This window comes from Telmatherina bonti, assembly GCF_933228915.1.
Source record: "Telmatherina bonti genome assembly, chromosome: 16".
NCBI classification, from domain to species: Eukaryota; Metazoa; Chordata; class Actinopteri; order Atheriniformes; family Telmatherinidae; genus Telmatherina; species Telmatherina bonti.
Window position 1 is genome coordinate 12542954 of NC_136614.1, and position 12095 is coordinate 12555048.

The following is a 12095-nucleotide window of genomic DNA, read 5'->3' on the forward strand; positions in this document are numbered from 1 at the left end:
CTTCCTCTAGAGGCTGCAAGAACAAGAAAAAAACTGTCTTTTTGGTCAGGTCCACTCATCATCCATCCTAACGAGCAACTTCGTCCACGGCTAGGGTGGGTTGTGACCCACCTGGGTCCGTGTGTTTTAATGCCACACATGTAAAAATGTCCGTACTTTCTCACCACCTCGATCAGCTGTTTTATCAAAACAATCTGTTTTACCTGCAACAGGAAAAATGTGAAAGCTGCAACTGTTCGCTTCATGCTTTTCTGCGTTAACCACGCCCACCTCAAATGTCCGACCAATCACATGATACTTCTCAAAGCCCTGCAAAAAAAAAACTTCTGCCTGCCCGATGTGTCAAGAACGGTTCTTGCTCCTCGTGCAAGCTTCAGACTTAGCTCTTCCTAAACAGGGTGATACTTCCACTGTATAGGAGTACTGTTTTCCTGCGTCGGGCAGGACTAGCCTGCATTGGTGACAAAAGTTAAGCACAATTTAGATCAAGACGATGCAAAAATGTTTCACAGAAAAAGTAAACATTTCCCTCCAACTTCTGCCAATCAAGCAGACATTAGAAATTTGGCTTTTGCTCTGTAAGTTTGTTCATCCTGCGAGTACATAACATGACGTGTTAACAGGTTATGCTCATTGCTCTTATAGTTATGGGAAGTCTAGCCAACCATTACTTATGTAGCAATGGGGATGTTACCTGATGCACTGAGAAGTACCTCGCTCTATTTCTCTAATATATTAATGTATAAATACATGCCAATATTGCCGTCTCTAACTTATTTCCGCAGATCTTCCTGAATAAGTGCAGTTGTACATGTTGATCTGTCTTTCCTGTCGTCTCCACCCCAACCAGTCGAGGCAGATGGCTGCCCTCCCTGAGCCGGGTTCTGCCGGAGGTTTTCTTCCTGTTAAAGGAGTTTTTTCCTTCCCACTGTCGCCTCGTGCAGCTCAGGATGGGGGATTGGATCGAAGTCATGACTCGATGCAATCAGTTGGTTTCTATTATATGATATGTATGAATTGGCTCGAAATGATGTGTATGTTGATTCGTCTATGTAAAGTGCCCTGTGACAACATTTTTATGAAGTGGCGCTATACAAATAAAGTTGAATTGAATTAACCTATACGTTGGCAAAACAGCACTGCAGCTGACAAGTCTGCTGTAGCCACAGAGGATTGAAACAGCTGCTGCACCGTCAGCACACAGCAGTCAACACAACGGCAAAAAAGGTAAATAATGCTGAACACCACTCAAATATTTGGTTATTTTGACCGTATTCCAACACATCCTGCGTTTAGAAAAGCATGCATCATATTTACAGTAACCTTACCATAATTTTCCCACACTGGAAGCTGATGCTGGTCTGAATGTTGTTGAGGCTTCCGGGACATTTTTTTGTACTGTTGTAATCGAGCACCTTGTCGGAGAGCCTTTTCAGGGATAAATCACCTGCACACAGAAGACAAACCACACAGAGTCAATACACACCTTTTTCCAAAGACTTAAGCCTTGATGCATTTCACTGATGATGACAATAATAGTTTATTATCAGAAAAAAACAGTAGATTGATTGATTTATTTCACTATTACATGGTAGAAAGGCTGATTTCTGCACTGAAGAAGGATAAGTGATGGAATATGTTGGAATAATGGCACCAAAAACAGTCAGATTCCAGGAAAAGTTATGATTCTTCCAACATACGTAGAGGCCCTGGTTCTCATTCTCAGGCTTTTCATCCCCACTGGTCAACAGAACAGGAACTTTGGCTGAATGATATCTTAACCCGTCAACCTTCAGTGACCCTGCAGATCAATGTAAACTGTGCAGAACTCAAATGCAACTCCAGGCTGCACACTGTACTATTTTAACCACAATATCAGGACACAGTCTTCATTTAATCATCTTTATGCTCTCAGAAAAAAGGAAAACAGAGTTCAGTGGGAAATGTTTTGCTTTTTGAAATGTGAAGATCCGGACTTGATTCATGAATAGAGAAGTTAAATAAGCTCGCAGCAGAAGTTCTGAAAACAACCAGCTTCAGTTAATGTGTAACCACATGCAATGAGCTGAATTTTGCTCCGCTGTTCTGACAAACAAGAGAAACAAAACAGGTTGTGACAGCACAGCTGACTTCATCTGTTTATTTAACCACCGACCTGAACACACACTCAATAAATATATATATAATACTAATTTATTTGGATTTTAGTAGTTCTTAAATGAACTTCTGTGCTCTCTGAACCCTTCGACTTGCCAGACCTCTTTCTCAGGAGCACAATATCATCTATAGTCCTCCTGCTGTAGCAGTTTGTATGTGACCAGCAGCGTGACCCATAAACAGTAAAATCTACAGCAGACAGGACGGTCTTTATCTTCAGGCTGTTGAGCTGAAACATATTCACAACCTCGCCTGTTGAGCTCTGTTGTCCTCTGATATCCGTTTTTACCCCCCACTGTTTAGCTGTATTAATTGTCTGAACACACATGCAGCAAGAAACAAAGATGAGGTAGCAAGCAGGGCTGTGACAAAACGCTTTCGTCCCGATTCAGACTTTTTTTGGGTGCCGATTCGATTTAAATTACGATTTCTCGATATTGCTGATTTTTTTTAGACTAAAAATGTACAAAACTTTTTTGTGCTCGTCTTTTTTTTTTTTTAAATTTTAATCAGAAAAAACAACACAGTCGCCAGACCATCATTCTGCTGCTATAATGCCCAAGAAGAACAAGGAAAAAGATCAATAAAAACAATAAAAATCACGGAAAATTTAATATGGATTATTTTTATTTATTTTAAAAAAGGATTTTTTCTAAAAAAAAAAAAAAAAAAAAAAAAAAAAGTTTTTAAAATCGTAAAGCAAAAAATCCCGACATTCAAATTTTGGGGGGATTTTCCACCCCTACTAAATATTTCTGTGAAAGAAAGCCACACAAAGAAAGCTTTCTGCCGTTCACAGCATCCTGTTGGACGATGTAAGAAAGAAAATCATCATTGCTGATTAAATCATCTCTTAGCTGTTAATAAAAACTGCCAAGACCACCGGTACCCCCGCTACCTGCTGTCATAGCAACGTCCCAGAAGTGGGCTCACCCAGTTTACCCTGTGTAGAACCACAGCTACTTCAGGACTCACACCACAAGGCTCAGAAATGATACATCTGCCAAACTAACCCATCCGCATTTATACACCTAAACACACATTACATGTAAATGTCACGCACCATCATTTTACCATGTCATAAAAATGCCAACCTGGTATGACTGGAACTGGATCCAGTACTGGTACTGGTACTGTGTTGCTCTACTGGTGTTTTGCTGCCCTGATTGACACAGCAAATTTCATTGTCCTGGTTCTGCTCTCGATGATGAAATTATGACCAAATACAGGTTTTTTTTTTTTTCATACTTTCTTTTAAAATATATATAAAATATATTATATATATATATAAAATAAACTTTAATGTTGATCATATTGAATGGTTTTAGCCACCCAGGAAGCCATAATCCTCTCGTGTCAACATATTCTACAACAGCAGCCGCCTCAGAAAGATGGGCATAAAAAGGTTTAAATATAAACAAAACGACAAAGACTGGGTCGAGAAAATTACAATTTGCATTATAATTCAGCAAATCTGGTACAGTACAGTGTTGTGCTACTGCAGAAATATAAGGTTTGAGGAAAACTATGTCAGTTTAAAATGTGTGTCAGTGGATTCTGTGGTTTCTGAGACATGCTGAGTGTAGTGGCTGAGTGTAGCAGCACACACACACACACACACACACACACACACACCCACCCACACAAGATGAGTCTGGGACTAGTGTATTTGTACTGCTGAGCCCGATGATGTGCTCCTGGGTCATGTGACAAGTCAGCTCATGTGAAGAAACTGCAACATTTCTGCTCAACTCCTTCAGCTTTCTTTATTCTTTCACTTTCCATACATAACAATCTTCTGCCGAATAAAGATTTCCAACAAAACAAACAGCAAATAAAAGCTGCAAACTAAACAAGTCAACAGTCTGCAGCTTTTTAGAGCAACACAGCACTTTGTTAGGGTCAGGAATCTAAATCTGGACACTGATAAGTAACCAAGGAAGAGGCCTAACCTCATACTACAAGGCTAGGTGTTGTTGTGGCACTGAAATAACTTTCTCTGGCATTAAGGTCAAAAACAATCCAGAGGATAACCCTGTAAGCGTTCAACACAAAGACAGTGATGTAACCGCTCAAAATAATCATAAATAATCTGTCTCTAGAGGAAGTCTAGAGACAGCATTACATGTGACAATCAGTGCGTTTACATGGGAGTTTTAATTCATCTTTAATTCCAAATAAAAATTAATTCTGCTTTAAACTGATGAAAAACGACCATGTAAACACTTCATTCCTAATGCTAAATTTTTATTCGGAATTAAACTTAACTCCGATGTAAGCTTCTGGTTTATCCGCATTTTAATTCCAAACTATTTAATTCCCCTGTCATGTAAACCTTCATTCCGCTCTAAGTTAATTCTGGTCGTTCTGAGCATGCTCGTTACCTTGTCCTGTCCCGATGACGCGCGTTGTTTTACCTCCCGTGTTCGGTGGTCTATCTTTCTTCTCCTTCTCAGTTGCTGTAAAAAGTGAAGTAGTATGCTCGTGTTGAGCTGCTACTTCACATTTATAGTAAAAATAGCGGTGAAACTGGTACTTATTATGTAGTTTTTACAAGTTACGACTGAAAAGACGAGAAGCAGGGAGACAACTTTGTTTATTTCCGGTATACGTCATACGTCACGTGTTCCCTCTGTCCAATCAGAACCCTTCCCAACCCGCCGCTCTGAAGAGGAGTTAAGTGAGGACGTGTTTCATGTAAACCTTCATTTGGAATTATTGTTTTCATGTAAACTCGTAACTTAATCGGTTAATTCCGAATTATTTAATTCGGAATTATAAATTCCGAAATAAAAAACAACATGTAACTGTAGCCAATGTAAAAAAAAAAAAAGAAAGTCTTATGTCTAACATATTACTCAATATATGAGGGTTCACTAAGACAGCTACTCAGCAATTATGAGATCCAGTGACAGACGGGCTACATCAGCAAAACACACACGGTGGCATCTTAGAAAAAGCCTTCATAACAGTAAAACAGGGTTCATTAACATCAAGATAATCCACCAGACTTGGTCCGATTGGGGGCAACATTGTTCAGGACCGAGATTGCGTTCACACCACACTTCTCAAACAAACAAACAAAAAAAATCAAACCTTTCAAAAAATGTGTTTCAATCTCCACCAGAGGGAAAACTAAATGCAGCAGCATCGGGTCTTTGTGGTCGGGTTGACCAGATTTCTGTCAGGACTTTAACCAAGATCTTCCATGTTTTCCCCGTGAGTTATGTCTCCGGTCCAGAACCGGTACTGTTCTGGACCGGAGAACAGAATTTGTTTTGCACGTTCAGATTTCCCCAAACGAAGCGACTTTCCGAGCAAACGGACTGATTCTAATCAAAAAGGACGATGGGAATGTGCCCCAACATGTGACGAGGTTTAAATACAATATTTTTATACACTATTGATTTTAATTTTATACTAAAATTTGTTTAAATTAATGTGTAAAGAATTCTTGTGATATTCAGCTGAGATGGTTAAAAACTTCATCTTACAGGTTTTATCAGCCAAACATTTGGCTTTTCTGACGGTCAAAGAAACTGAAACAATTTAGAGCTGCTGCTGATACAAAGCAGCAGCAGGAGGATGAAGAGGAGGAGGAGGAGGAGGAGGAGGAGGTTCAGCCTCATCAGCACAGAAATTAGATCTCTGACGAGGCACTGAAAGACTGATCCAAACAACATCAGTTCAATTAGCAGCCAAGCCTCGTGCTGTCAGCAGCAGGATGGGGACTTGTGCTTGCTTCATGCAGCATTTAAAACAAAAAGAGCAAAAAGGACACTTTTATAAACACACACATGCGCGCACACACACACACACACACAGCAAGCAATGCTATTATACATAAACAAGAAATAAGCTGGTAAACTGTCCAACAAGAATAAGTTTGTCAACAATCATCATCATCCAACAAATCAAACCATAAAACTGATCATATATTTCTAAAGAAAACCTTCTTTTCTTCATGTCTAAAGATTGTTATTAGTTTTGTTTTTAAGTCATTTCATACTTTTCAGTTTGTTTTGGACTTGCTGGGATGATTTTAATGTTGCATGTAAAACACTTTGAGTGGTCTTGAATATGACAGGCAAAACAATGTATGACAAGTGTATCATAAAAACATTTTCATTTGAAATAAACTTCATTTGACCAAAATAAAAAAAATTTTTTAAAAAAACAAATGCTTCTTTTTGTGCAGTTCCAGCATATCTGATGTGAATATTTCTTCATCTATTTTACTTCAGGACAACTGCTACACTAAAATAATTTACACAGATTTGACTAGAATACATTTTCAGGAGCAGTGGAAGATTTTTTTCAGCATATAATCTCAACGATTAACTGATTAATATAAAACAATAAGCATCCAAGCGAAACACAAACACGGAAACATCGATACTTGCACATTACAAGAGTGGAAACCTTCAGTGCAGGTATCTGGGCAGAGCACACCACATGCTGAACATGAACCAAAAGGTTTGCTGCAAAATCAATGTTTCATTGCAGGAGCTCTAAATGCTGGAAAAGCAAACCAGTTTAAACTTCACAAAGACAGTTTTTGCATAGATTATCTGTAAGAATATTTGCATCTGACTAAGTTATGTAGGCAACAGTGGAAGGCAAGTTTATTTGTATAGAACTTTTCATGAAAAAGACCATTTAAAATGCTTCACATGAGACATTGTTGGTGTAAAAAGCATAAAAGACAACACAAATAGCAAAAACAAGCAGGTACAGGAAGGCAGGAATAGCTATGAAGGTGTAACGTTAGTCTGGCCTGCTTCTTGTAATGAGAAGCTGTTTTTCTTTAACCTCTAAATGCTCCTTTGCTCTAAACTGACCAGTTATTTTTTCAACATTTAGCTGTTTTTGTTGCGATTAGAGCAACAAAAGAGATTTCCTTTTCTTATATTCACAAATAACTGATGAAGTTTCACACAACGCCATCGTACTTTCCAATTTACTTGTGATTTTCCTGCCATAAGCAGCTATAGTGTGAACTTTCTCCAACTACATATGAAGGAACGCTTTGTGTATGAAGAGTAAGGCTGCAACGATTTGTCGACGTCGACTATGAAAATTCATTGACGCGAAATTTCATGCGTTATAAACGCCCGTAACGGCTTTGCTAATAAAACGCTGCTCCAGGCATCTTAATGCCATTTACCAACCGCGGCTTTTCAGACAGTAGAAGAACTCTAAACACCAAGCAAATGACGCAAAGCCCCACAGGAAGTGCTGGGGGCGGTATCGTCATTTTGTGCAGCGTCTTTGTGTAAACAACGAAGAAGAAACTGACGACGGCGCAACTTTTTTCCAAAGTTTGGGGATATTTCACGCTACACAAAGTGTCAAACAGGTGAAACGTGTCAACTGCCACACAGAGTTGGCGTACCATGGCAGCACGACAGTCATGCATGAGCATCTGGAAGGAAAGGACCCCGGAGTCGTGGTTTCCAGCGTTCTGGATGGCAAAGTTAGCATTAGCGAGTAGCGTTGGATTCAACTATTTTATTAAACCACTCTGGCCCTTGTTTACCTACAAAACAGGCTTTTTCAAGATGTAAATAATCGTTTCATTTCATTTCTACGAAAAATAAGATGTTAAAATATTTGTTTTGTTTTCTTTTTGAGGCAAATCCTTTATGACTCAGATATGACACTGTAGCTAAGTCTGAATGTTTCAAAATAAATTAGTAGTAAGCTGTTAAGCTTAAATGGAATATTCATCTGGTTCAGGAGTCGTTCATTTAACTTAGTAAAGGCCATTATGTTGTGACTGACTGGGATTCAACTGGAAGCACAGATGGTGACTAATCGAAAAAATTATTTACAGATTAATCGTTAGTTGCAGCCCTAATGAAGAGTATATCAATAAAAATGACCAAAACTAGTGGAACAACTACCAGCCCCCTCTTCTTTCCATCTTTAGCTGTGAATTTTCTGCTGTGGGCTTTTCAACAGGCCCATGACACACTTATTCCCACATTATTACTCAAACATGAACACATGGTAAAATCAACAGGTAAAATAGTGGAAGATCTGGTCAGCAGATGCTATAAAACACTCCTCTACTGAGTGTAAACATTTACACAGGAGATCCCGCTTTTAGTTTGCCTACCAGAGCAAAGATTTTCACTCACAAAAACTTATTAAAAGTTGTTCAATACCATAGATCGCCTTGGACCACACAACACAATGTAAAAGTTAAAAGTGGAAAAAGCTCCATTGTCTCAAAGAAAGATAAACTCCTAACTAGCAGGACAAACACACCCGTCTCCTCTAACTTTTAGCCCATCACATGTACATTTCCACACAACTCCCAGTCATATGTAGCTGCCCAGAACGGCGGCTCTTGTCTCTGCCATTTCAGGCTGCACAGTCGCCTATAAACCGACAAGATGCCACCACACCTGGCTGATAACAAGGATGTGAGATAACACTGTGTCACGGGGCTAACAGCTGACAGGACTCACCGACTGAATCGTTTACTTTTGTTGCCAGGTCGTGTGCACACACTGCAGCGTTGGCCCCACAGCTGGTTGGCGGTGAAGACTCGCAGAGCTTCAGTGTATACTTCACTTTGTTATCTTGGTCTATGGCCTCCCATTTATAACTGCAAGACAAAGAGGACAAGAAATTAAGCAAATAAGTAGACATTTAGAAAGTGCATTCAGGTTTCAACTCTGTAGACTGCAAATCAGAGATTCGGATAAAACTTCTAAATTATATGAAAAATAGGCCAATTATATGTCAAGATGGAGGTGCTTTATGTAGCAACTGTTTTTAAACTCATTAAATCTATTTTTCATGTGAAAAGGAAGTATTTACTGATGGTGCTTTTATTGGTTTCAAGGTTTACAGAACTGGTCCAAGATATTAAACACGTTGGAGTCAGCGTCTTTGCAACAGCGTGAACCATCTCTATGAGCTTTCACATAGATATAGACATATAGACATATATATTCACAAGTATATTACTGCCTGTTTTATATATTAAACACTATTATCTGCTATCATATAATTCCCTAAACACAAAAATACCAATATGTGTGTTAATAATTCTACATAATGAATAAAAGTTAGGTGTTATTTTCAGAATATAGAAACCTATACATGTCTATGCTAATGAAATAAATTAATAATGAATATAATTAGATAAAGCCTAATTATTGTTTTTAATCAGAGAGTAGCATTATTAATAAGAAGTAATGAAGCAACGATTTATTTTTTTTTGTAAACACATGATCATCACTTTAGTTTCAATTTTGAGGGGAAATTTCCATAAAACTTCCTTGATTTTAGTTTTGATTCATCAGCTGTGTGTTGCATTAGTTTCACTCGAGTTGCACACTTGGTTCACGTCATCACCGACAAACCATGAGTCATTTCAGCATCTCCTTCTAAAATATCTGCAATTCCACTTTAGGGAAGTTATATGTGAACAACGTCTGTCTATTAATAACCTGTTGCCTTTAAATGACCATCTCTTAGTGTTGACTCAATATTTACACAGCGGCAGCAGGCAAGAGCTCCAGTGCAGGAAAACACTAAGCAACATATGCAAACATATTAAATAGATATTCAGCCTTAATTTACGTTTATATAACTTGTTCTCCCCTTTGTGTCACATGTTTGATAAAATAAAAAATAAATAAATAAAAAGAAAATGATGAAAACAAACTGAATCATTAAACCAAAATGTTAATGTCATGGTGTAGGTAAAAGCAGGGGCGCCGCAAGGAATTTTGGGCCCTTATGAAAGACAATGACATAGACCCCATCACCTCATCGCAAATTTTACATTTCTGTCTTTGCTTCAAGCTGATAAAAAATAAATAAATAAATAAAAAGCTTTTTATGGGAATAATAAAGATTTAGGGCTGTGTTTAACCCTTTATGTGGTAAGTGACTAATGTTGATCACTTTGTTTCCTTTCATATTCAGCGTGAAACCTTTTTTTGTGTGAATGTAACAACATAATAGAGGTCTTGGTTCATACCAGAAGGACTATTTTAGGTTAAAATGTCTAATTTAAACGCCCTATTAAGGTTTAAATCACAGTGCATACATCTAACTAGGTTATTTTTATATAAATGGTTGATCAGTTTATATTACTGCTATATTTTATTACAACCTTTGAAAAAAGTATTTATTATTTTTAATGATATTCTTATATAGTTTGTAAATCTTTTTGGGCCCCTATCAAGTCATGGGGCCTCTGGGTAATAGTCATGGCTCCCCTATTTCATGTGTAAATAGGACTGCTAAAACCTATATTAAAATCGCTTTCAATAAAAAACAACATGACTTTAGTGGATGAGATGGCTAATCTTTCTAAGCCAGCTTACTGCACCTGGATAGGTGCTGCTACACAGAAGCCAGAGAGTAAACACTGATATTTTGTAACTCAAACAAAGAGCTGACAGTGTTTGCAGGCTCACTTTAGGAGGTGGTAAATAACAAATACCAAAGGTCGTGTGATAGCAAAGGACCGTGTCTGGAAATAAACTATTTAACATCATCTGACGCTGACTGCCGGATTGTTTCATGCATTTAGGCGACATATCAACAAAAAAAATGGTGAAATCGTCGCGATACAACGTTGCTCGATCTAATTTTGGATGCGTTTATTGCTTTTGCTAGGAGGTGCGTTTGTTACCTGCAAAGGTCCTGGTACCAGGGACTGCTGTCCGCCGCGGCTCCGAACCGGACCAACAGGCAGACCAGACACGTCCCGAACCACAGGATCAGCTTCATGCGAGGCCCGCGGGTGGATTTCTGCAGAAATAACATGTTTATCGTGCTGGATAGTGTCTGTGGAGTCGAACTAAGACGACATGATACAGCAGAGTGTATCAGCTCTGACCCAAACCAGCAGGAAGTGACTGCGTCACATGACAAGACGTCACATGACTCTCACGATGCTGACTAATGACGCGTTCACTGTCCGTGGGAAAAACTGTGCAAAAGCCTTGATCTACCTCTTGTTTCTTCATATTTTCCTTCTAAAGAGCCAGGCTCTTATTTTTTATTACTTAAAGTGATAGGAAGGAAGAAGTTGTAAGACTTTTTTTCATTTTGGCTGTGTTTTCAATCATTCACCCTAATCCACTTAACACTGACTTACAAACACTTTGCATGTATTTTATAAGATACATTGCTTCTAGCAGCCTGTCAGAAAGACACCACTTGTTAGCATATCAGACATTTTTGACATATTCTTAAAATACATCTCCAAAAATGCAAAAATTAAAACAACAACAAAAAGCAAAGTAAAGACAAAGGGGGATTCAGCAATACTGGAAAAGAAAAAAACCTTAAATAAGCTTTCCACTTATAAAATTGACCTGATTTATCTTATATTATTACCAGAATAAATTATGTTTTTAAGTTAGGAAGCATGCAATCACATCACAGAGCTTCAGGATATCAGATGTAGTAACTTGCTACTTGATTTCCAGGGAGAAAGTAAATGTCATCTTGCTACCAGTAAGGTGAACAATCGGACGTTTAGCTGGTTAATGGAAAGCTGGTTATTCTTGTGAAAGACAAAATATGGCTACATGGTGTAGGGTGGTAGATTTATGTGAAGTATTTTAAATATTGTATGACTATAACTCTGCCAAACACTGAAACCTGAAAACTAATTAAAAACTATGAAAAGGAAACCTTACATTTTTCACAAGGTCAGAATGTCAGGAAAACTTTGTGACAGTCAGGTTTTAGAAAAGTAAGTTCTATTTTAAAAACAACAACAACAACAACAAAAAAGCACTTTAAATGTATCAAAGCAAAATAAGCACAGATAGAGAAAGTATAGATCGTAGTAAGAGCTGCTTCTGATCAGTCACTGTTCAAAAGAAGTCCAAGCTTTTATTTATATATATATATATATATATATATATATATATATATATATATATATATATATATAT

General features: G+C 37.9%; 1 protein-coding gene across 1 annotated transcript in view; it reads right to left on the reverse strand.

Moving 5' to 3' along the window:
* The window catches only part of igf2r (insulin-like growth factor 2 receptor), a 57357-nt gene extending 46424 nt beyond the window's left edge, over window positions 1-10933 (reverse strand). Inside the window, exons 1-3 of the mRNA XM_079255010.1 lie at window positions 10820-10933; window positions 8634-8773; window positions 1329-1447 (exon numbers count right to left, since the gene is read on the reverse strand). Coding sequence (XP_079111136.1) covers window positions 1329-1447; window positions 8634-8773; window positions 10820-10917 — 357 coding nt within the window. The 5' untranslated portion in view covers window positions 10918-10933. The remainder of the gene's footprint in view (window positions 1-1328; window positions 1448-8633; window positions 8774-10819) is intronic.
* Between the last annotated feature and the right edge of the window lie 1162 nt (window positions 10934-12095).